This window comes from Sander lucioperca, chromosome 7, assembly GCF_008315115.2.
Source record: "Sander lucioperca isolate FBNREF2018 chromosome 7, SLUC_FBN_1.2, whole genome shotgun sequence".
Lineage (NCBI taxonomy): Eukaryota > Metazoa > Chordata > Actinopteri > Perciformes > Percidae > Sander > Sander lucioperca.
This window is the reverse complement of record NC_050179.1, coordinates 531,017-557,929: the sequence shown is the minus strand read 5'-3', so window position 1 is coordinate 557,929 and position 26,913 is coordinate 531,017. Positions and strand designations below refer to the sequence as shown.

At 40.5% G+C, this 26,913-nt stretch overlaps 1 protein-coding gene across 9 annotated transcripts in view; it reads left to right on the top strand.

The window, feature by feature from the left end:
- Nucleotides 1–26,396, top strand: part of zc3h18 (zinc finger CCCH-type containing 18) — a 53,461-nt gene extending 27,065 nt beyond the window's left edge. For 2 of the 9 annotated variants that reach the window (XM_036002997.1, XM_031282703.2), the window contains exons 10-20: nt 1,447–1,629; nt 6,804–6,929; nt 9,751–9,843; nt 10,193–10,471; nt 17,893–17,997; nt 19,412–19,420; nt 19,629–19,840; nt 21,083–21,300; nt 22,080–22,179; nt 22,718–22,814; nt 25,115–26,396. In XM_036002997.1, coding sequence (XP_035858890.1) covers nt 1,447–1,629; nt 6,804–6,929; nt 9,751–9,843; nt 10,193–10,471; nt 17,893–17,997; nt 19,412–19,420; nt 19,629–19,840; nt 21,083–21,300; nt 22,080–22,179; nt 22,718–22,814; nt 25,115–25,355 — 1,663 coding nt within the window. In that variant the 3' untranslated portion in view covers nt 25,356–26,396. The remainder of the gene's footprint in view (nt 1–1,446; nt 1,630–6,803; nt 6,930–9,750; nt 9,844–10,192; nt 10,472–17,892; nt 17,998–19,411; nt 19,421–19,628; nt 19,841–21,082; nt 21,301–22,079; nt 22,180–22,717; nt 22,815–25,114) is intronic. The other 7 variants (XM_036002999.1, XM_036003000.1, XM_031282704.2 and 4 more) reach the window with 7 other exon arrangements.
- Nucleotides 26,397–26,913: the final 517 nt, after the last annotated feature.

The following is a 26,913-nucleotide window of genomic DNA, read 5'->3' as shown; positions in this document are numbered from 1 at the left end:
CACCAATGACCATTTGGATGATCCAGAGGAGTCATGGGAGAAAGTCATGTGGTCAGATGAGACCAAAATATCTACTTTTTGGTCATAATTCCACTAACCGTGTTTGGAGGAAGAAGAATGATGAGTACCATCCCAAGAACACCATCCCTACTGTGAAGCATGGGGGTGGTAGCATCATGCTTTGGGGGTGTTTTTCTGCACATGGGACAGGGCGACTGCACTGTATTAAGGAGAGGATGACCGGGGCCATGTATTGCGAGATTTTGGGGAACAACCTCCTTCCCTCAGTTAGAGCATTGAAGAACATGACAATGACCCGAAGCACACAGCCAGGATAACCAAGGAGTGGCTCTGTAAGAAGCATATCAAGGTTCTGGCGTGGCCTAGCCAGTCTCCAGACCTAAACCCAATAAAGAATCTTTGGAGGGAGCTCAAACTCCGTGTTTCTCAGCGACAGCCCAGAAACCTGACTGATCTAGAGAAGATCTGTGTGGAGGAGTGGGCCAAAATCCCTCCTGCAGTGTGTGCAAACCTGGTGAAAAACTACAGGAAACGTTTGACCTCTGTAATTGCAAACAAAGGCTACTGTACCAAATATTAACATTGATTTTCTCAGGTGTTCAAATACTTATTTGCAGCTGTATCATACAAATAAATAGTTAAAAAAAATCATACATTGTGATTTCTGTTTTTTTTTTTTAGATTATGTCTCTCACAGTGGACATGCACCTACGATGACAATTTCAGACCCCTCCATGATTTCTAAGTGGGAGAACTTGCAAAATAGCAGGGTGTTCAAATACTTATTTTCCTCACTGTAAGTGTAATTGTGCAGGAAGTACTGGAGGAATAATTGGTTGTTTCATCTAGGGTAACTAATTAACACAAAGGTCCCTATCTTACGAAACAAGGGCACAGAATGTGTGGGTGTCTTCAATTGCACCTGCTATTTTGGTTCATGTATTTGCAGCAGTGCAAAGTGCAAAAAGGTTTGGTGAAGATCAGTATAGATCAAACTGTGTGGCAATTACTTTCTCAACCAGTCACATGACTCTTCACCTCAACAAATGAAGAATTGGCAATATCGTTGACTGGACTGTGCAGAGTGGTACAATGTGAAAACATATATATATATATATTTATTTATTTTGTGTGTGTGTTTATCCGAGGTGTAGTAGGAAGAGATGTTTTTAGCCTTCGGCGGAAGATGCGTAGGCTTTCGGCCATCCTGATTTGAATGGTATTTCAATTTCGATTGGTATCCGTCAGTTTCCATTTTTAACTCAGTCGGCTTGAACAAATCAACTCTTTTAAACAAAAATGCTCAGGTACATCTAGTATATCTCAGACAAGCAGATGTTAGAATGATGAAAAAAGAAAAAAAAATGTTTTTAGACTGCCACTTGTCTCTTATCAGACATTGGTTTTGATTTTCAATCTACTCAGCAGGCCGATGGAGCCTCCCTCAAAGAAGGAGGTTGTTCCAGTCATGAGACGACCAGATGAGTGGAAGGACCCATGGCGTCGGTCCAAATCCCCCAGGAGACGCCCTGGGCTGGGCTCCCCACCACGAGGCCGCCGGCGACATCGGCCCTCAGGCTCCTCCGTCTCTCTGTCCCACTCCTCCAGGTAGGAGATATATAGACAGTTTCAACTGTTGTCTTTTTTTATGATTAATATTATATGTGAATGCCATGACCCACCTTTATTTGGACAATTTCAAAGTTTATTTACCTCGAATGGAGGAACAAATGCTGTGTTTTAAAGTTATCCAATTCATTCTTGTGTGACCAAGTTATTTACATTCAACTAATCACGTAACTTTTAAAAACTTATTATACTTATACTAATTAGCTGCGCAATGATGATGAGGTGTGTGTGTGTGTGTGTGTGTGTGTGTGGCCCCAACAAACTTGGCTGTGTTGCATTGCGGCTAGGGATGTCCCGATCACAGTGTTGGATCGGAGCTGATTTTGGCATTTTTTTAACTGATCGGGGGTCGGCATTTACACTGACTACGTTCCTCCGATCATTCACATCAGCTTGTAGTGATCGCCGCCTTTAATCACACATGCCCTGCGCAACAGACGCACCGCCAGACTGCCTGGATGCTGGCACTTTCAAACTAAGATGGGGCGCGGCCACTCACCAGTGTACAGACACCGCCAGATTACAGTCCTTACAGGGGCCATGGTAACATTAGTTGAGTTGTGCCAGGAAAAAGTGAGCGTCATGAGGCGAGACTTATTAAGGTTAGAAAAAAAGATTGTGGTTTGGATTTAAACACTCTTGAGGAACGAATGAGGGTGAATGTATTTTCGCCACAAACTGAACTCCGCTCTCTGGCTTGAGAGCGCTGTGTTTTATGTTGACACCACGTTGTGCTATTTCATTTTGAGAATATTTTTTAAATTGGAGTGCATAAATAAGTGTTTTGGCATGGCTGGCCGAGTGGCACTATATCCATGGTATTGAAAGGGGGGATTTAATTCTTGCATGTTATGTTTTGTTGTGAATTCACAAATCGCACCCTGTGTAACGTTACAGTTCAGACTCAGAATAATGTGGCTGGGTTAATACTAGCGTCCACTGCATCAGAACTATGTGCAATGTTGATGTCCGTTTTATAAATTACGAGAATTGGATTATGATGATAAAAACGGTTACAAAGCCTGTAATGGCTGGCTCCGGAAAATGAAATAAAGCCACGTTAATTAAACCCCAACTTCATGTTATTTTCTTCACAGAGTAGCCATACACTCGTCCATAAACTGCATGACAATTAACTGCAAGTCTTTACCAACTTTCTTTCGTTCACAAAGCTCTGGCCACTCTTGACTTCAAGAAGTTTGAATCTGGCTTAATCCAATGTTCCGATTTCTTTTTCTGGAAATGTATGCAAATTAGCACATATTTAGCAAGATAAATTAATATTTCAGTGGCACTTTTGATAAGGTTACGCATCTGTTGTTTTGCACAGTTTATAGCAAGCAATGGGAAAAATGTTGTCATGTTTGCAGCTCATTATGTTAAAACAAAATCCTGATAAAATTGTTTAAAACAAAAAGGTGACTTAAGAGCGGAAACACTGGAATAAACACTGAATGATACATTTTTTTGCCTGAAGTAAATATTGTCCTCCTCTTTAATTGTCTTCTCAGAGTACACCAGAGTGCTAAACTTTTAAGCTGATATTTCAAAAAAATCTTGTAGAGGGTTCGGTTGTTTGTCACCTTTAACACCTCTTCAGAGTTTGCAGGTATGATGTATATTTGATGACAGTAACATACAATGTACTTTTATGAGGCTTTTCCTTTACTGGCTTTACCTAGATCCAGCAAAAGTAAAGAAAATAGTGTTGCTCACAGTTGAAAAAATGTGTAAAGTACAGCTACAAACTATTTGTTGCCACATCAGTCATAAATGAGCTGCAAACATGTTTTCAATTTGCTTTTAAAAATGGAAGAACTGGAATGCAAAACAGTTGTATTGTATTAGTCATTAATTAAGATAGTTGTTTCATTTCTGTTAATTAATGTCAAAAGCCTAATGGCATCGACCGTGACACAAGGTCGTAAAACAATAAAACATGTCCAAGGCGGGGTGAATACCTGTAATAAGTTATCTTGCACTGCACGCAAAGTTAGGTATGAGGTATGCCTACTTAAAATGTTATGAGGAAGTAAAAGATAAATCACTTGTTCACTAATTAACCATGATGTCTATTAAAAAAATCATCACCATAGCTAAAATTTCATAATCCTGTGCCGATGGATTTAAGTGAAGTCAATTAAACTGAAGAAGTCTAGTTTGCTCACTCTTTATTGTAACTATATGCTTGTTTTTGACTCGCACAACATTTAGGAGCGCAAGCTTGCAAGTTAAGCCTGCAAGTGTGGAAACATTTGGACATTCTGTTGATTTTGTAACTTTACTAATGTGCAAGGCAGACTTGGGGTAATTTTATCTCACAGGACTATGTGATGTGTGGTTGAGCACTAAATAAAACCTGTTTAGGGATCGACCAATTATCGGCCTGGCTGATTATCGGGGCTGATATGGTTTAACCCTTTGGAAATAAATTGGCAATAAAAATACTCTTCACAAATTGCTGAGTAGTCCCTTGAGCTGAGCTGTCGTTGTCTGAAATGTTTTTATAACATACATGTGGTATATCAGAAGAAGATTCTGAGAGCATTTCCTCAGACAGTGTATATATAGTGTTGTTTGTACAGTACAAAGAGCCGCAGCCTTGCTACTGGATGCCAGTACTAATGGTGCTTTACATGCTTTGACATCCAACAGGTTTTTTTTTCCCCTCATTCCAGAGCCTTTTTGTAAACTCTAAAGAAAGACAGCTGATTGATACACCATTCTCTGCTGATAAGAACTTCACATCTCTGTGTCACTTACAGTACAGTACAGTACTACAGACTGGCAGTCTCATCAAAGGCGCCTTAAGATTTGTAGTCTGGTTTGTAAACATACACAGTACCACTTGTGAAACACTTGAGTAACAAGCCCTTTCACAGGATACAGACACATAATTGCACTGCTTTTTGAATAATACGAATATTCAATGTATAGAATTTAGAGATGGTCCGATACCATTTTTTGCTTCCCGATACCGATTCCGATACCTGAACTTGCGTATCGGCCGATACCGAGTACCGATCCGATACCAGTGTGTCATATATTTTATTATGTTTTAACTACTGTATACTACTATCCCTGTATGGATGTGATATGATTTCTATCTTTGTTGTCGGTCTGGCTCAGGTTAAACTCTTTGTGAAACATGAATGCCACAGAACGTTCTTTTATTATGCAGTTTGACAGTCAGTTATAACGGAAAAAGAACATAAATAAACTACTTTAACGTAGATTTTTAGATTTAGGGCTTTATTATGTGGTATCGGATCGGTGCATAAACTCCAGTACTTCCTGATACCGATACCAGCGTTTTAGGCAGTATCGGAGCCGATACTGATACTGGTATCGGTATCGGAACATCTCTAATAGAATTTGATTTAAAGGTCAGTTGAATGCAATTATCCACGTGAATACTGCCGTTAGTACTGCCATTCATTTGTCTAATTGTAATCGGGTTATTCAGGTCTAGTAAAAGGGTGGCTCCAATGCAACAAAAGTGAGGGTTGAATTGTATGTCATGGTATCTTGATATGTAATATTTAATATTTTAAATGCCAGTGAATGCCAACTGACATCAGGAACAATTTTATAACAGAAAATATTTTCTTATGGTGCTAATCGCGGCGGTTTAAATGAGTGCAGTAGGGAAAAAAAATCAATACCATGATGGCGCTAGCTGACATGAATGTCTGCAAAAACACCTCCTCTTCTCCTTATTCCATTACATTTACATCTAAGCTACAATCCCAATTACATACTAACATGGTGATTGAAATGGGGTGGCAGTAGGTCAGTTTGTGGGTAACTGAAATAAAACCATGCCAATCTCTAGGTATGGTGAAGGGTATGTGATGATGTGGGGCTATTTTAATTCCAAAGGCCAAGGGAACTTTATCAGGATGCATAGTATCCTGGATCCATGAAATAACTGGCCTTTAAAAATAAAAATCTGCCTTCCTCTATGGGAATTTAACATAGGGGTATGTATAACTATGGCCCCTGTATTTTAAGGAAGAACATTTATTTATTTACAATACATTATTCATTCACAAAAAAAAATGGTGTCCTTAAAAGATTGGATTTTTCCTCATTTTTTTAATTAAGGCGTTAAGATCAATTTCCAAAAGATGATTTTTTTTATTCCTCTTTTTAGTCAACTTTAGCATGGGTATGAATACTTATGAGCAGCACTGTATGTGTATTGTGTCTCCTGCAGCGGGGCCTCAGAGGCAGAGGGACCGTCACCGCAGCGTTCGCTAACGTTAGCTTCTTGTCTCATCTGGGGTCTGATAAACAGTAAATTTATCAAAGTCAGTGTGCCCAACGCTATTTTCCGATAAACTGTAGCTGTCATATTTCACGGGACCCGCGTGAGTGCGTTTTTCATGTTCCAGTTGTTCAGCCTCAGAGGGGAGAGAGAGAGCGGCTGACACAGAGCCATGTATAATTAAGACTTTATGACATTTCATAAACAGCTGATTGAGCGGCGGTGCGCTGATGTTGCGCAATGTTAATCATGCGGCACCCAAGTGCATTTGACCGGCATAAAATCGGCATATGTCAGACTGACCGCCCGGTCGCCAGGCATGGCCAATCGCGTGAAAATCGGCCAATTCCGGTCACCAGCCGGTCAATCGGTGCATCTCTACATCATTTGTTTATCAATACATGTTGTTCTTTTCTCGTAGTATTCTAATCTAAAAAAGGCCTAATTTGCATAATGAAATCACTGAAATTATCTTATGGGGGTAGAACGCCCCAGGAACCCCGTACCTGATTGTGTGAATGCTGATTCAGCAGCATTCACAGTATTGTTATCCGATTCTTTATTCTTCAACTTTCTTTGGTCGCCTCTAATTTCTGCATACGTTCAGCTACAAAAAACATTCCACATATTTTTAATATTTTTAAAACAATTCCCACTTTTACATCTATTCTCACTACTTCAACTTATTCTTATCGATTTAAGCTATTAATCCAGTTTAGCTTTAGCAATTTAGCTTTTCAGCATTCACACGCATTTTCTGCAGGAAATGCATTTTCTAGTTTTAGTTTCATCTTGTCACCATTTTCACTACTCTAGAGAGGTCTGTTTAAGAAGCTGTTCATTAATCCTAACTACATGTGCTGTGTGTATATGTATGTTGCAGGTCTTCGTCTCGCTCTTCATCCTATACAGGCTCTGGGTCATCTCGTTCCCGCAGCCGCTCTTCCTCATTCAGCTCCTACTCCAGCCACTCCTCCCAGCACAGCTCCTTCAGTGGCAGCCGCTCTAGGTACACAAATGTTTTTGTCTGTGTATATCTATTTGTGGATCTCACTATACCTAGCTGTTGAATTTGCACTAACACAGTCACAGTCATTCCTCTACTTCTGTACAACCTGCAGACATGTTTATGCAGAGTTATTTTTTTTATTTATTTAAGTTTGGCTAAAGTTCAATATTCACTGTGTAACAGATAAAACATGTCACGGAAAATTATAACATGAAACACCATCAAAATGGCTCTATATTCTTATACAAGGATGAGAACATACATATGACTTGCCAGCAGTAAGTGTTTTTCTTTTAATAAGCGTGAAACATTGAATAGTCAAACACAGAACATTTATCACAAAAACTAAAGTTAAATTAAAAAAACAAAAAAAAACAATTCAAATAAAAAATGTCAGTACTTTCCTGTAAACAGAACTTTCTGATATGCCTCAGTTCAATAGCAGCATCTACATATTGCACTTTCTACGATCATGTTAAATAAAGTAATAAAAAATTAAATGAAACATCCACTGAAAATTGGAAATTTCTGGAAACAATCTGTGATATGACATTATTTCAGCATTTATCTTATGAAAAAACTATAAATATAATAATAAAAAGAGGAATAAAAAATGTGAAACCAAATGTTACACCAAACATAAATATATGTTATCAACTAAATATTGCACATATACATTCGATTAACCGCGGTCTTCACGATTAGCTATTTGCATTCTTTCAAATCTCGATTTTGATTTGAAAATGATTAATCATTCAGCCCTAATGTAAAGGTTAATATAGATAGGTAATAGGTGAGTAAGCACTTAGAGGAATAGTCTGGAATATTTGCTTATTTGCCCCCTTTCTTTGAAACAGGCTGATATGAGAGACAAGTGTATTTTAACATATTTTAGAAGAAGCCCAGGTTTTTTCTGATCTGTCCCTGTGTCAATTTATCTCGACAAATTCAGTATAATACATTTCTATAGCACCAATTCCATCAGTATGACAATAAAAGTATTCATACTCACTGTTCTGCTACTCTATAGTTTGTTTAGCGTAGTTTAAGGAATATTTAGACATTTTATTTTATATCTTGTTTTTCAATCCGTACAAAAACTGAAATGTCCTGGAGCCTTGCAGTTTCTTCTGAAAACAAATCTACAAAGCTGGATATCAGGCTCTTAGTGTCTGACTGGCACTGACAACACCTGTAGACACAATTGGAGGTTTATATATTTCAAAAGTGTGATTTAATTGGAATGTAATGTGGGAGGGTGGTCATCCAAATTCAAGTTTTTGAGTTGAGTAGAAGAGGCAAAAATATTATAAATATGAAAATCAACAATGCTTATACTCCTATGTCATGTCCTTAATAAGAAACCATGTATGAAATGTGTGGTTGTGGTAAATACAGCAACTGTCAAAACGCTTGTTTCTGCAACGGCAAATTATTTTCTTATTTATTTATTTCTTACTATATAAGTTAGTTAGTTGTAAGATAACTTCTAATTGTAATGGTATCTTTTGTTAGAGAGAAAGAGGGAATCTTTCCTGCAAACAGCTTTGCAAAAAGGGAAAAAGACACTGCAGCATGGTGGCCCAATGGTTAGCACTGTGGCCTCACAGCAAGAAGGTTCTGGGTTCCAATCCAGGTCGTTCCGGGCCTTTCTGTGTGGAGTTTGTATGTTCTCCCCATGTTTGCGTTGGTTTCCTCCGGGTGCTCTGGTTTCCCCTAACATCAAAAAACATGTACTAGGTTCTCCAGTCAGTGCCCTTGATCAAGGCACTGGCTCAGATCTGAGGCCTGTACTAGCAAGATTTGGCGTTAACGAGGTAACTTCAGGTTCAACCCAGGGTTTTTTGTATCACGACGGTGGATCACTTGTTACCACTTGCCGTGGTAACTTATGCTGAACACCTAACCTGGTCGGGAGCAGGTTATGTTGGAGATTAGAGATCAACCGGTGCCTACTGACCAATCAATACTCGATTGATAACGGCGTCACCATTCTTTGAAGATCAGGTGGAACTCGTGCGCAGAGAGAGAGAGAGGGAGAGAGGGGTGCGCTCATAAAAGTTAAAACATTTAGAGACCAACAACCCCATTATTCCCTGATGGGTATTTTTATGAAATTTATAGATTTTAAAGGGAAGGAATTACGGTTATTTGGCTATTTATCGGCGTGTTGAGCCGTGTGTTGCCAATGCGCACATCAGTTTCATTATGTTTTTATATTTTTTATTTGCGCTCACGATCGCTTCCCACTGCCAGGGTTGCAACTGAAATAATAGCCTAAAGCAACGACAGTTTATGGAAAGCACAAATGTAATTATAGTCAGGTAGGCCAGGCTGCGATGTGAAACTGTTTCAGCTCATTGTTTAGCTGTCCAGCCCACAACTTAACTGTTTTGATTCACTCTCACCGCTCATAGCACAGAATTGTCCATTACATTACATTATGCAAGTTTGCCAGATAGGGTAGCGGATCTGTATTTCGAATGAACTGGACAATGTAATGTAATGGACAATTCCGCTTCCAACCTGTAGGGGGACCAAAGCGGGAAAAGTTCTCTAGTGTAGCTTTAAGCAGTTGTAGATAACGTCACACTGCAAAAACAGTAAACTCAGCATGTTTGTTGACTTCACACATGAGTTTTATTTCCTCAATTGCTCAGTTCAGCTCACACTTGAAAATTAAAGCACATCGAAGCGCAAGTCTTTCAGTTATGCTTTATTATGAATGACATAATGCAGCATTATAAAACCATTGTATTCTTGTGTAATGTGATTTGTGATATTGTGTCATTTTTATGACCACTTTACTGTTGATTTATAGGTCACGATCGTTCTCCACATCCCCCTCACCGAGTCCAGCAGCACAGAGGAATGCAAAGAACAAACCAGATCTTCCCCCTGTGTTACCTAAATGGTAAATCTTAAGCACTTATATCCATTGAATCCATATTAAGCCATGTTTATATTATCTGCTTCTATCCTTGTTTTTCCTTAAATACATATTCTCTCATTAGTATCATAAGTGTCCACTCTTTTCTTTTCGCGTGGTAGTATATAATGTAAGTCATAAATTGTCATAACAAGGCACAATGAAGTCCGTAGTTTGGGCTTACTCAGGCATCACATTGCATCATGCCTGTTTATTGATTATTTATTGATCATTAGCTAAAGCATTGGATGTGCTCTGCTGACATGCTAGTTGCTAGCCCATGCCTGCCCATCACTGTCTGCATGCTTGAAAAAGTGCCTTTTCCATCCCTAAGCATGCCGCTGAAGCCGGGTGCCATGCCCCCTCCTCGCAGGGACAAGCCTACCATGAAGAAAGCTCCCAGTCCTCCTCCACCTCTTGGACCGCAGGGCAGGCCCTCTAAACCCCTGCCGGAAGGAGGGAAGCCTCCCCCCAATCACCGGGAAGCTGGAGGTGCAGGTGGCGGGGCAGGCAGTGGTGGAGCGGGTAGGCCCCTGCCTCCAAGGGAACCTGGAAAACCTTCCAACCCAAGGGAAGGCAGGCGGAAAGAGCGGCAGCAGCATCCTCCACGGAGGTAGGTGCCTCACCTACAAGCTCTCTGCCCATTTTGACGCATCAGTACAACCACGCTGTTAAAATACATACATTGTACATTAACCTCTATGGAGTCAGATATGACTCAAAATTGTTTGAATTACATTACATTGCAAAAGGAATTTGATTTATGGCAGGAATCAGGAAAAGGCAAAGTTCTGTTCCAGTTAGGCTATGCAAACTTGAGTCTGTTACTAGAAACTTACTCTAAAGTTGTGACATTGTCACATTTCAGTTGATGTTGCGCACCGTTTGACTGGCGGAAGCAACGCAGATTGATCTGCCGCACCAATTAGTCTGCTGACCTCTACTGTGGACACCTACACCGAACATTTTTTTTTTTTTTTTTTTTTTTTTTAATCAGCCCAAAATGGGATTATGGTAGACTTGAAAAATGGATTGCCACAGCATTGCTGAACTCTTTTTAAACGGCTACAGTTTAGTGGTGGAGACAATCTCTTCGTTTTCAGGGAAATTAATGAATCCCTAGATCTTGTCACAGATGTTACAGACATGTAATGAGTTTTTAGTCACACTGAACTGAAAGCCTGGCTAGGTTCAAAAAAGTCTAATGTCAGCACAGCGTGGGATGGCATGCAGGTAAACTGTCTGGGTGCTGTGTTATTTGTTTCAGTTGCGTGCGTGTCGGTGCAAGAATGTTGGCCTTCCTGCATGTTTGCTTGACAGACTCGCATTTGCACGGAAGTATGTCAACAGTGGATACTATTGTTAAACAGTTTAATTTGCAATAAGCAGAACTGTATTGCCCAACACATTTACATTTGCATATTTGTGTCTGTATTTGTGTGCAGCAAAAAGTTATACTGCAGGTGTATCCCACAGGGGAAGACCATAGAGATTGGGTATCGGTGAGGGAGTGGGTGGATGGCTCGAGAAAAAACGTGTGTGTGTGTGTGTGTGTGTGTGTGGGGGGGGGGAGGGTGGGTGCGTGGGTGGGTGGGTATCGGTGAGGGAGTGGGTGGAGGGCTCGAGGAAAAACGTGTTTATGCGTGTGTGTGTTTTGTGTGTCGCCAGAGAGGAACAACCGTTAAAAGGGCAGGGAAGAACTTTAAGGGTGTGATACTTTTTTAATCTCTGCGCGTGGGTGTTAGCGTGGGTCACACTGTGGAAACCATCCTGGAAAACTAGTTCCAGCATGTTTATTCTGTTATATATAAATATGTTTTATGTAACTACTTTCCTCCGATTGACAGGTCATCATAGGTTTATGATACTGGCTGGGGCAGTGGGATGAAAATATATAATATGTTTGAGGAGACAACTGTAGTGTGTAGCCGTCTTTTAAGGACTGCTTCCCTACAGTAGGGCTGCACAATATATGTTTTTTTTATCATTATTGTGATATCAACTTGCGCAATAAACACACGACAGACTGCGGAACGCAAAAGACACTTATAGAATATCAGTAGAAAGCTACACTTTAAACTGTAACTGTCATTCTTTTTTTAGTGCTGCACTTATGTTACTTACTATGTTCAGTTCAATTTGTTCTATAAATATTGATGGAAAGTATTTTCTTTCGTTTTTTTTAATTCAACAAACAATGTGCTGTATTTTAGCAGAATACTGAAAGCAGCAGAAAGGCAGAACTGAGAACATTCTAATATCTGTTTATTTATCACAAGTATTATCGTTATTGCAACGTTTAACAACATTAATGCATATTTTCCCAAAACGTGCAGCTGTAACATACAGTGGTACACTACAAATATAAAATTTAAATCACTATTGTCAGTTGAAACAACACTATGTATACAAAAAAGGACACACATGCCAGGATACACATGACAACTCCTTCTTTGGATTTCAATAAAAAATGGGGGCTTTACCATAAACCAGATGGTGATTGTCTGTAGTAATTAGGGTTGGGTGCCGTAACCCGGTGCTAATACGGCACCGGTGCCTAAACGACCGGTATCTACCCGACCGAATTGCAACGCAGATTTCGGTGCCTCATTTCGGTGCCAATTAAATGCCTTCTCCGCTGCTCTCTGATGCTCCAAAACAGACCTTAGAGGCAACAGGAGCATCGCTGCACATGACGCTAGTTAACGCTTCACTTGACAGCAAGTGTTAGCCTACCGTTAGCTAGCAGCTGGAATAAACACGGTTAAAATGCTGACAGCTAAACGGTGTAAAGTGTGACTGTATTTCACTGTAGAGGATTCCAACAGCGAGACGTTAAGCAATCTGCAGCTGCCGTTGTCAGAAAAACAACACAGACGGTGCGTTCACTTGAAACTAGTAAGTGCTAAGTGGTGCATTCAAAGTTATTGTAAAATACCCTGTTCCCCTATTTTTTTAAGTATCGTTTTAGCACCGATATCGGAAAAAAACCCAAACGATACCCAACCCTAGTAGTAATGTCCTAGTAGTGTAACAGATTATGATACAACATATCCAAATACAAATAAAACAGTTTTGACATTCATCAGTCTCTCAGTATAATTTAAAGTCACAAAACATTACTAGTTATTCTATGAATATTTTGTCAGTCTTATCTTTTAACCCTCTGATGTCTAAGCCATTTTTCCCCCAATATTTGGGTTGCTTGTGTAATAATGCTTGTATAACCTCAACCCTGCAATGCACAATTAAGTTACATAATTTTTTTCATTTTCCAATAAGTCTCTACACTGTATTGATCGGGAGATAGTGAATATGACATAAAACGTGCAGTTTGCCAGTCGTATGCCAGAGCATCGTCCTCACGGGGTAGAGACACCCTACTTAGAAAATAATGGGGACATACTACCACAATGAGCATTACATCTCCATTGTTGCTTTAAGTGTGATTTATGGTTCTGTGTAGGTTCCACGCAGAGCTTTCGCCGTAGCCTACGTAAGTGGCCTGAAATCTATACTTGGGCGTTGGTGTGTGCGTTGATCTCTTTAAGAGAATAGCAGGGCCGGCATGTGTGTGTGCGTGTCAGGAGTGTGTGGTTGAGCGAGTGAGAGAGTGACGGCGATTAGCTTCGGAGCGAGTACGACTCTAAAGTCGGCGGGGGGGCGGGTCCGTGAGTGATTAGTCAACTGCGTGGGTAACGCATGGATGTGATTTACACTCATGTGGAAGTTTAATCACTTTAGATATGATTGCTATTTCAGTGTTAACAAAAAAAGACAGAGAGGAGGGAGGGAACGCCTGTATGAGGCAGAGGCAAAAATACAGTATGTTGACAATAATAATTCTTTATTTATATTTCTGAATGTGCATTTGTTAAGCACCATTCAATTAATGTAATGTCATGTTTATTTGAATAGGGACAGATGCTTAGACATAGACATTTGTGCAATAAATCTCCAATATACAGCATCACAGCATTTATTGCTATTGCTTATTTCCAATGCCCGTCCCTAGAAGGGCTTTTAAACAATTAAAATGTGACTGTGAACTAAAATAAGACAGCAGATTGTAGTTTCTGTATTTATTATTAAAGCATTTATCAGTAATACAGTTAAAATGGGGAAAAAGTGAAATTGCGTTGCATGTCGATTTAAGGTGTGCGGCCCTAACTTTTCTCCATGAGCCCCTAAAATTTACAGTTAGGGGGCTACAGTGCTACTAGTAAAAAGCCCTGCAATGTGATGAATTTAATTAGGTTCAGCTTGGTCGCTTTGGAAGCAGACTATGCTGCCCAGGATGCAGTACATAGAGGAGAAGGGCAACCTTTGTCACCAGGGCTGTCTAGCGTCTTAACTCCAACCTCCCTGATCCAGCATTGAATTTGTTCCGTGTGGAGGTAGAGACATGAAGCAAAGATACTGTGTGAGATGAAAGGTGCACGCCAGAAAGTTATTGCAGTTGGGCCCGCTGATTTGGTCTGCTCACCAACAGGCAGCTGCAGCAGTGGCTTTGAAACGCAGCATGGAGCCAGTTAAGGTACTTAAACAGGCCCCCCAATTGCTGCAAGTTTGTCAAAAATGTAATTCCTTCTCTGAGTCATAACTCAGTTACAGACATGTATGTTTTAAGATCCACTGTGATTTAAGTGCAACACATTGGCAGCACATGTCAATGCACCTGCACCCATTTTTTCCTGTGTGGCCACACACTAGCGGCGTTTCGATGCGCATCATATACCACTGACCTATTTCCCCAGTATCGTCACGTGTCATAGAAGAGCAGTAATTTCATCACATTTGCTCCCCGGATTGACATCCCGAATACTATACGGGCTTCCCCACCCACAGGTGCAGCAATACCTGTGGTTTGTGGCTGTATTTTGGATTGTTATCCAGTAGTAAAATATTTAAGGGAAAACTTTCAACAGGTACCGATTTGTCAGCCATCTGTTGACAATTTGAAGATCCTGTTCTTTTGTTTTTGGATTTTACATTGATGTTTTGTAGTGCAGTCTTTAAAGTGCCCATATTATGAAAAAAACACTTTTCTGGGATTTGGGGTGTTATGTTGTGTCTCTGGTGCTTCCACACACATACAAACTTTGAACAAAATCCATCCATGCTGTTTAGAGTGAGATACGGTTTCTGAATGTGTCCTGCCTTCAGTCTCTGGGTGAGCTGTTCAAAATCGGCAATGAGCCATTAGCTCGTAGCGTTAGCGTTAGCATGCTAACGCTAATGCTAACGCTAGCATGCTACCTCATTCTCAATAGCAAAGCACTGCTACAACACACACAAGTTCACCATAATCTACAAAAGAACTACTTACATGTGCACCCTCATTTAGAAGTCTCCCAGCTAATCCTGCCTTGTAACTGACCGAAGTTGTAGAAACAGCCTTTCTTTTACTGTCTATGGAGCTAGCTAGCTGACATGATCTACATCTGAGCTACTGGGCATGTGCAAGTGCAATCAAAGATAGTACAGAAGAAGAAAAGAGGTCTCACTCTGTAGCTGAAACAGAGACCAGGTGAAAAGAGGATCTGCAGCAGTGAGAGAGAGCGGTGCAGTACAACAAAAATATGGTGTTTTTTGAAAATTAAACCATGTAAACCTATTCTGGTACAACCTTAAAATACAATTATGAACCTGAAAATGAGCATAATATGGCTGCTTTAATAATTTCTTCTGCCTAAAGTATACTAAACTTTACTGTGTGTGTGTGTGTGTGTGTGTGTGTGTGTGTGTGTGTGTGTGTGTTGTATAGTTTAGTATACTTTAGGCAGAAGTTTTAACACACACCAATTTTTCAGCAATGTGATAAAGATTTGAATTGTGTTCTTTGTTAAGCAGCTGTTTTTTTTTTTTCATCTTTCTGACATCTTTCATCTATTTTTATTATTATTATTATTATTATTATTATTATTATTATTATTACTATTTCATATTTATTTAAGTAGAGTCTGGTGGGTTTGGCAATAGAAGATTTCGGGCTGTTTCGTATTAAATAAAAAGGTTCTTACTAGGCCTGTCACGATAACAAATTTTGCTGGACGATAAATTGTCCCAGAAATTATTGCGATAAACGATAATATTGTCGTTGAGAGACCGCCTTCATCTAATATAATGATAATGGCATAATAATGCAGGTACACCTTTTCAAAGCTCAATAAACTTTTATTTCTAAAGAACATTTAACACTGGAACTGGAAGACATTTTAAATATCCACAATAAATGAACAAAACAACCAAAAACAATAAATAAAATGGACTCTCAGTCTCTGTTAATAAAAAATGCACTGGAATAAAAACCAAACCCAATCAAAACGTTAACGTTACCTGAAAACAGTGTGTAGGTTTTTTTTAGCATCTCACATCACACTTTCAGTCACTATGACCACTACTACAGTCAGAAAAATTGTGCCAAAATATGAACAATAACGTCGCTGTCAACGGGCTTATCTGCTTATATGCTGTGTTAGCTACCGACCGTTTGAAACCATCCAGCAAATAGACGGTACCGTAGGGTGCCGTTACCTGAAACCGGTGATTTAACGTCACCGCTCATTTTACACACAGTTTAACAACAAAACAAAACGCTGAGTGAACATTACTAGCTATGTACAGTTTTGAGCGTTATGCACCCCCACTAACCTGGAAAACTGTTTTAAAACAGTAACGTTAATACAGCGTGTCGGAGGAATACCGCGTCTCCTGCAGCGGGGAGTCCGAGGCAGAGGGACCGTCACCGCAGCGCTCGCTAACGTTAGCTTCTTGTCTCATCTGGGGTCTGATAAACAGTAAATTCATCAAATTCAGTGTCCCATAATGCTATTTTCCAATAAACTGTAGCTGTCATATTTCACGGGACCCACGTGAGTGCGGATTTCATGTTGTGGCTTTCGTTGGTGTTTGTCACTTGCCAAAGATTGGGTGACAAGTAGTACTCGCCCTGTTGTTTATTTGGTTGCCGTGACTTTGCGAGTGATGACGTCCTGTCACTGTTCCAGTTGCTCACCCTAAGGGGAGAGAGAGCGGATGACCGTTCGCTTGAGTTCAGTAGAGCAGATAGCTCTGCAGAGTCGTGTAATTACGACTTTATGACTTTTCATAAACAGCTGAAGGAGCGGCAGTGCACATTTTTATTTATCATGCCATTACTTGACTATCGCGACAGGCCTAGATCTTACTCTTTAACAAAAAGGTTGACCTCTGTAGGGATCCTTTCCATAATGTTGTCAGACACATAGAATAATAATCTGACCATGCCAGTGACAAAACAAGCACTTTTTGTGGACGTAAATTGAAGGTGTGCAATTGCCCATTAATGTTACATTGCAGCTTGTTGTTCTTTGGAAGCTTGGAAAATGGGATCCAGGTTGAAAAATACCAAAGTTACCCTTTAAAAACACTTGCTGTGTGTTTTTTCTGTTCAAGAGCTCAATGTAGGTTTTAGATTGTCTCTACAGGCAGTTTTGCCTGTAAAACTCTGCTACTACTCTGCAAAAGGCAGACTAGTGACTATCCGGGCACCCACTGCCAGCGGACTGTTCGGAAATGAATTGAACCTCTCTGCTGTTGTTGAAGCTGCCTGTGAACATCTTAGTTTTATACAGTCAAAACCCAGCATAAAGCACAGTGAGACAAAATGTTTTTTTTTTCAAAGTGTATGTCGAACATAGGCGGCGACCTGTGACGACTGCCCCACTGTCATTTCCAACCAATCACATAATTTGTCCCGACCCGGCTGTTGGCGACCCAGGTTGTGAACATTGAAATCCACCCTAGTCTACCCTGATCAAACCCACCTTGCTACCTGGGTCGCGAAGCTGAGTAGATCGAGGAGGGTTAACCCAATCAAACACACAGCCGACCTGGGTACAACCCTGATTGACCCATCGGTGTGAAAGTGGTATTAGTGATTGGTCAGGGCTACTGCAAAGGGCTGGTGGAACTAGTAGGACAACTTGATTTTTTATAGTTTTCATAAAAAACTACTTGCTGTGTTCTCACTTATGTGTCTGTGTCTTCCAGGCGAACTGTGAGTGGCAGTGTTAGTGGAAGTGGTAGCAGTTTTACTGGTTCTAGCTCCAGATCCAGATCCTCTTCCAACTCACGCTCCGGATCCAGAAAATCCAGGTACTTGCTGTGAACATCCTCATTGTCAACAGCACTGCAGTTTGCCAAGAACTTCCTTTTAAAGAGATGTTGTTGACCATATATTGCATTTGGGGGGGTGGAGGAAACAAGGTATGAGATATCTTGGTATCAACATTAAGACTCAGCTTTATCTAAATAAGTAAGATACAAAATTCTTCAAATTAAATGTTTACATAGTGCTTATATAACCCTAAGCAGCAACGAAAATGGACAACTCTGGCTTACATTTATGTTGGCATGGTTGTGGTGAGGCAGGACCACTGATACACATAATGTGGCTCTCAGTGAAGGGTTTTTGGAAAGAGGTTTTCTCTAGATTGTCTTCGATTCTGAATGTGAAAATACCACTCTGCCCACTAATCTGCCTTCTAGGCAGTAGGGTAGAAAATATATAGTCAACACTAATTTCAACGCATCATCGCTTTGTCAGTTAAGCGAATAATTATGATGAATTGGAAAATTCATAAACCCAATTGCTTTAGCACTGACAATTGGTTAAAGGACTTCATGGATATACTGTCAATGGAACGGGCTGTATCAGCCCTCTATAAATAGGACCGTGGAGATAAAGGACCCTGGATCTTTATAAGACTCTACTTGAAAAACTGGACATATAAATTAATCGGTCTGTTGTACTTTGTATTGTAATGTTTGATAAGTGGTGGTCTGTGGCTTGTGATTGTTTTGGCAGAAAAACAAATCAAAAAGGGTGAGAATTGAACTTTTTTCCAATTGTAAATGTTTTTGAGTTGTATTTTAATAACTTTAAACAGAGTTTGGAAAATATTGACCCAATAATTACAGTCTTGGACATTTCCAGAACATATGTTCTATAGTCGCATAGGGGGTAGACTGTAGTAAACATCTTCAACAGCCGTAGCTTTGACTACTTTGTCTGTGTAACAGAGTAACAGTCCATGTGTCTGCCACACACAGAAGAAGAAAAGAAGAATCCTTGGTCAGTGGTGTGTGAGAGAAAGAGAGAGAGTGGCGATGAGCATGAAGTTAGTAGCAACGCTATAGCTGTAAACATGGCAAGGCAGTGTGTTTTAGTTTTAGACAGTTTAGGCTGTTTGTCGGTGATTAAATGCTCCAACTCCTCAAGAAAGAAGTCAAGTTCCTATGTCTATCTCACTTAAAGTGGACAGACCTTTAAGGTTGACCAGTTATTTTAGTAACAAGCTGCTCATACGAGTTTCTGAGTTTTCGGATTGTACCTTATGATCTGTTGCATTCATCGGAAGTCACTGTGTAAGTCTGCAAGCTAAATATAAAATATAAAGGTATTTTAAATGTATGTACCGTATAATGGGTTATTGAGATTACACAGCCTAATATTTTTCATTCTGTGTTCTTTGCTTTCACGTGCTGTCTCTTCTGGGCAACCCTCCAGGAAATCCAGGTATGCTAGTTGTTCTGAAGGGCGTGCGTGCGTGCGTGCGTGCGTGCGTGCGTGCGTGCGTGCGTGCGTGGTGTGAGTGCAGACGTGGGCGTGTTGTGCAGTGTACATAGAACTGTGCTGACAGCGCCCAGTCAGCAGTACCTCAGTTATCTTCCCTGTGTGACTGAGAATCAGCAGCTCACGGTCAACCTGTTGTCTCCTGCTGCAGGTCGCTGAGTGTGAGCAGCGTGTCATCGGTGTCATCGGCATCGTCCAGCAGCAGCTCAGTGCGTAGCGCCGACTCAGATGACATGTATGCTGACCTGGCCAGTCCGGTGTCCTCTGCCAGCTCCCGCTCGCCCACACCAAATCACCCTCGCAAGGAGCGAGGGGCTGTGCGGGACCGGCCTCCACATGGCAGAGACAGAGACAAGAACAGGGGTTAGTGTGGGCAGCAGGCTGCTACACAGCAGCACAAATCATACATTCTCAAATAAACCAGTATTCAAGGATAAGTCTCAAATAATAGCCACCACAAACAAATAAAGGCTGGGATACAAAACATGGAGGTGGCTGGAATTACCTGTACCGCATTGGCTACTAGGGCAGAAACATGGTCCACGCAAGAACGCAAACGCAAATGACAACACCTGGCACAAACACACAACCTAGAAAAAAAGAAAACATACGATGGGATTAAGAAGGATTTGTCTGAATGAATTTTTTTTGTAAACTGGTCAGCGATGGTAGTTTTGAGCAGAAGTTAACCCAAACAGAAGGGTTGCTTCATGCTATAGCACCCCTAGCGGCAACGCTCCAACTGCAGCTCACGTTGCATTACGATTTTCAAGTAATACACTACAGCAGGGATCAACAGGGGGTCCGGGACCCCCAGGGGGTCCTCAGAGTCACTCCAGGGGGGCCTCCAAATTATTATAATAGGTAATGTAGTCACTAAGGTAGTCATTCACAGATACAGTTCATCCCAAAGGATTGACCGTTTCACATTTGTTTCACATTTAAGGGTTAACATTAAAACATGATTTATAAAATCATGCCAACAATTATTAGGCTATTTGAATAACTTAGTATTCTATGCAAAACATGTATCTATAAATGCTTTAGGCTGCCCTAAAAGTTATTGTAGTAGTATTGTTGTACCAGATTAATATGCAACTTTATACAATATATGTAATAGGGGGTCCTTGATCCGTCTCGCTTTCAGTTAAGGGGTCCTTGGCTTAAGACCCCTGCACTACAGGATGCAAAAAAAAGTGTTAAGAGATCTTGTGTAGCTCGAAGAGTCTGGGTTTGTGTAACTGCATGGGCCATGTTTCTGTCCTTGTGGTTAATTCAGCATAATATACATTTCCATAGCACTAATTTAATTAAAACGGTGTCTTGTCATACTCGTCACCACTCTGCTGCAACATAGTACAGAAAATAAGCACAGCAGAAACAAACAAGTTTCCAGATTGCGCTTATCTCCGCAATTTAAATAACGGCCAGAAGTCTACCCAAAAGGGATTTTTGTGGTAGCGCAATGTCACAAACAATACACCCACTGAGTATGAAGTAGATCAGATTAACAGTTCTTTAAATATGCGAAACAGATTCCTTGCTTTATAGTTAGATGATTAGCATTGCATGTTTGGTCAGTTCTTATGTCTTCTGTCCTCATAGCAGAGAGACCTTCAAAGAAAGATGAACCCTTCAGGGAGGATCGTAGGAAGATCGACCCATCTGGTGCCCCACCTAGAGGAGGAAACCCCATGCCCAGATCAGGACCTGGTAGCAGGGGTGGCCACCCTGTACATCCCCCACCTGGCAACATGGGGCCCCCAGGAAGCTACGGGGGTTCAGGTTCCCATAAAGACATCAAACTCACCCTCCTCAATAAGGTTTCTATTGCTTCTCTTTCCATTTTTAAAGGGTCTGTTTCTGTCTTGCCAAGAGTTAGTCCTATATAGGAAGCCACTACTCCTAGGCAAGAAATAGTAAAGCACATAACCCACTGAATAACTAAAAAGTCTAAACAAATAAAAAAAGTCAAAATTTCAGGCCTTAAAAAGTCTTAAATTCGCTTAGATATTGTGTTCTAGGTCTTAAATAATGTTCAACAGGTCTTAATTTTCCTACGTCAATGTAACGCTACCTTTAATGCTTATTGAAATGTTCCCACAGCACTTAAGAATGTTTTTTTTTTTTTTTTTTGTTCTGTGGTGTTGTAGTTCTTGCTGTCGCTAGTCCAAATATAATTCGCTGTATTATGACTACAAATGAGACCAACATGCAACTTATATTACAGCCAATCTAGACACCAGTCCTATAATTCTGATGAAGAAATTGGGGAATTGTTTCAGACAATGTTTCCGGACTCTGACATGACTTAAATTTCATTCATAATGGTCTTAAAAAGTCTTAAATTTGACTTGGTGAAACCTGTAGAAACCCTGGTTTTACACTTTGGTTTTTGTATGGATTACACAAACAAGATAAAACATATTTTCTCTGAAAAGCACCAGGTAATTCTACTTGCAAATTACTTGAAATTGTAATTGGATTTTTTTGTACTCGGATGTGAAAAAAATCAGTTGGACTCAGACCTTGCTTCTTGAATTCCTTAAATTTCACTCCTTATTATCATTGCTTGACTCCATTATGCCCTGTCGTTTTCCAGCAGCAGGGCGATAGGGGCAACAGGAAGAGGTACCTGCCTTCAGACAAAGACAGGCCAGGTTCCCCCGCCAGCAAGAGAATGGCCATGTCTCCAGACAGAGGTGAGAAACAGCATCCACAACTGTTCATTCTCATGCAAATGTTAACATTCAACACTGCAACCAATGCATTTCATGTTGATTAATGACATAATGGAGATAGCACTAACTAACAAATATTTCAAGATCAATTAGTCTCCCGGTTAAGTCACGGAGAAAATAGTTTCAAAAGGTGGCCAAATCCTAAAGAATAGCTTGTTTGGTCTAACCAACCGTCTAAAACCCAAAGATATTTAATATACTACATTTAAAGCTAAGCTGGAAGCTGAAACCATTGTATTTCTGCATTTTTGCTTAATGTTGCTGATTCATTTTTGGCCGTTTAAATAATTGACTAATTGTTTTAGCTATACTTGCTGGTACACCATTTCCCAATATACAGTACATTAAGTGGCTCATAAGGGGTTACAGGGAGCTCCACCAATAAATAAAAAAAGTCACAGAAGTCTCCATGATTTCATTACTTCATGTTTACACATATCCACATACCAATATACTTTAGTATTAACAGCCTCATAACCCTGAAACTGGTGTTTTTCAGGCCGTGATAAGAGGATTCCTGGCCGACCCCCACTCTCTCCTCGAATGGATCGGCCCAGAGGCCAAGGGCCCCGACCCATGCCCCCCCAAGGAGACAGGTTTGTGCAACCTTAACCTTAGCATGTTATTGCTGTAGGACTGTCATTTATTTTGAACATTTTATTATACAACATCAGAAGTCAAAAGTAGCAACAACAAAAAACAAATTTAAAAAAGGTGTTTAAGCTTGAAGTGGGGAAATTCTCAAGTTGACTTTTATTTCTGACACATCATCCATATCGTCAGCAGTGATCATGTTAACTTGGGCCAAACACAGCAGAGTTTTCAGAGCATGAAGTTTGCTTGACAACTAAGTGTTTGGCCCAAATGAGGAACAAGGCACATACGCTGAAGCACAGAAATATTACACCAGTTCTGCGTACTCACTGGCTCTTTCACAAATTTCCCAGTATGAAAGAGGTGCTTTGTAATAGGCCTTCACTGAAAATGGGTTCCGTTAAGATCCCGGGGATGGAGGGCAGACAGACTATTGTCATAATTTTGAGTCATATTAGGTTCCATGGTAGTTGGCAGCATTTGTCATCTTGTTAATAAAGCCATTTTCGCATATGAACTCCGAAAAAAAGGGGAATCAAGTTCCGATATAGTCCGGAGTTTCCCTTTCACACGTGTAGCACACAACAGGAGACTGTCTGTGTCAGATGCATTCTCAGTTGTGTGGGAAAATACTGGACCTAGCTTCCGGGTCTTAAAAGTTAATGCATTCTATCTAATGTCCAGCAGGGGGCGACTCCACTGGTTGCAAAAGTCCGATTGTTTAGAAGCTTATATAAGAAAATGAGCCTACTTCTCCCTTGATTTATTACATCAGTAAACATTTTCATAATGAGTTAATTGCTAGTTTGAAGTCTCTTTTTTTTTTTTTTTTGTAAATATTTTTTTTCCAAATAAAGACGCAAAAGTGCAACATATTCATTTAGACAATCAATATACAGCAAAGCACACTATACATACTTGGGAAAGCAAAGCATCACAAATACAAACATCTAACAAAAAGGAAAAAGGACAAGAAATAAAAAATTAGTGAGGACAGCTTGGTAGATTGTTATTGGTTACAAGAACTCGGCCATGCAAAACATAAAACATTATGCATTCCTAGCATATATACAACCACAAGCGCTCATACTCAGGTATTGGTACACATACATAAACACTAAGGTAAAGCTAAACCCAACAAACTCCATTTAAAAAACAATACTTTTAGTGTGTATACGGCCCACATATTTTAACATGTAAATCTGTAAACTGTCTTTTTCAACCAAAACTAGAGTTGTTATTGTTGGAAAAGTGGAAAGACAACCCAAAACGGCTTTTCATAGTTTTATTTTGTTTGTTGACTTTGAATGAAGTGTATTTTACATTGCTAAAACGACGTTTATTTACATTGAGTCTGGTGGCTTTAGCGAACACAATTTCGCGGATGTTTTTATGTTTAAAAAAAGAAAGGTCGACCTCCTCAGAAATCCTTTCCATAATGTTGTCAGACACTTAGAATAATATTATGAGCCTTTCAGTGGCAAAACAAGCACTTTTCTGAACGTAAATTGAATGTGCTCAATTGCAGAATAACTACATTGTAAAATTTCGACAGCAGCGGTCTTGCTAGATACTGAACTGATGTAAATGATTGTTTCAGTGCGAAAGTGGCAAGGAAAAACTTCCTTTTAGGGAGAAAAGGAGAAACCTCGGACAGACCCAGGCTCTTGGTAGGCGGTGTCTGACGGTGCCCGTTGGGGGTGTGATGAACAGTGGCAATAATAGTCACAATAAAGATAATGGAACTATGACTAGAAATAGTAGTTGTATTAGTTCATGGTGTAGCAGGGCACTGCAGGGCGTTACAGGGTGTAGCAGGGCATAGCTGCAACCATGATTTAGGTGCCACCTTAATCCAAGGAAAACTGCTGGGCGAAAAAAAACATAAGGACTCCGGGGAATAAGCTCCCCAGAGCTAGGTTAGGAACAAGCATTTCTGGGACATGGATGCACACAGAGGGAAGGAGAGAGGAGCTCAGTGTGTCAAACGAAGTCCCCCGGCAGTCTAAAACTATAACCGCATAATTAAGAAGCTATACACCCTCCCCCGCTGGTCTAGGCGAACGCTGCAACTCCTCACTCCCTAACTATTATCTAGCTTTATCAAAGAGGAGAGTTTTAAGTTTACTCTTAAATATGGTGACGGTGTCTGCCTCCCAAACTTAGACTGGGAGCTGGTTCCACAGTTATAATGGTTATAATTGGTTATTTCCTTTTTTAGTCCTAAATCGAGTCATGCTATCTGCCTGTATGAATTGACATGAGTAAAAATGTGATCCTAACTCTTGCTTCTCTTCCACAGAAAACGTCCTCTGTCACCACCACCCAAGACATCTGGAAAAGGCCCTGTTGCGCCATCAGGCAAGCCAGCCGCCCCGGGCTCCACTTCGGCTGCTGGCTCAGGCTCCAGCTCAGGCTCAGGCTCAGGCTCGGGCTCCAACAAACCCAGCAACACACTGTCCCGCCGCGAAGAGCTGCTGAAACAGCTGAAGGCTGTGGAGGACGCCATTGCCCGAAAACGAGCAAAGATCCCTGCAAAATAAACGGAAGCCCGCTCCTCGCCTGTTCGCCTGCCTGCCAGTCTGCCTGCCTGCCTGTGTGGCCTTGTGCGCCGGGGCAACAGTGAGGGCCATGGGATTGAGCGTTTTTCCCCTGCCTTCAATGGACATGTAAAAATGTTGTATGGTTCATGTATAAAGGCTATTGTGTAAGTAAACAGGAAGTGGCCGCCACGAAAACCATCTTCTGATTGTTTGCCCTCAGAGAGGTTTGGCTCTGCTCCATTCTAGAGTGTTGTTAACTCCCATATGCCCGACTTTAGCTCCCCTTAAAAGTATTTGAATGTCCACAGTTTGCCTCATCAATGAAAAACATTAGAAAACATTTGGGCATTTGGTGAGGTAGGGACATCTCAGGAATGGAGTGTACTTTGTGTAGACTTTACAGTATAGAAACAGAAAGGTAGTAAGGAGCACTTGATAACTTGCTGCTCACTCTGTTCCTTCAGTCAAAAGGAAGCATCTTCCTCATCTGGTGTGATAACAGATTTATACACATTGAATCTACTACTTCTGTCTTTCTTTCTCTGCTCCCCTTTATTGTCTTGTAGTCACATATTTTCTTGTGGAGTGGTGTGACTGTTGGGTCTGCTCTACAGTGTACTGACAGCCATACAGCGCTTCACAACGCTTCTTTGTATAAATCTACAAATTCTTGAGCATTTGTATTCGGCCCCTGTAAGCAATCACGAGCCCAAGCTTTGTTCAAAGTGGGCCAATGTACACCAACCATTGACTTGTTGCGTTCTCCGTTTTAGGGCAGTGTTTACTGTCACACCTTGTACAATAATAGCAAGTCATCAACTTGTTTCAAGCATATGATTATAGACAACAGTGATGTGAAGTATTGCTCTTTTTTTATCTACAGCATTTTGTTTTCTTATTAGCTCTTAAGTGATAAACTGATGTTTTATTTGTGTCACATTTTTAGTTGGAGTGTGAGAGGTGGAACGGGACATTTAGAGACAAGATATGTCTTGCTTTTGTGACAAAAGCCTTCTAAATAAACTATTTTGATAAAGCGAAGGTCTGTTGCCTGGTTTTTCTCTGCTGTTGTGCAAGACAAAAGGGAGTGGTTGTTTTTAAAAAGATGTACTGTTGAACATGTTTCTGGACACATGTAGATAAAGCATTCAGCATAAAGAATGTGAAAAATATTATTATTATTATTTTGGCATGTTTAGGCCTTTATTGTTGACACGACAGCTTAGACATGAAAGTGTGATTGAGGGGGAATGACATGCAGCAAAGGGTTGGAGCCTCAGTAAATGGGTGCACGCTCTACCAGGTGAGCTACCCGGGCATCCTGATCTTGCAATTTTTTAACATGGTAGCAGCATAACTCCAGAGATGGCAATGTCAGTTTGCTGGTTGGTCAATTAGTCTGTCTCTAGGTCTATCACCACTTTGGTCAGACTAAAATATCTCACACTCACACAGTTTTTTAGTGGAATATCTCCAGGCGAAGAATCCTAATGACATTTGTGATTCCTTAACCTTTCCTCTAGCATCACCAAAAGGTTCACATTCGGGGTTTAGAGTA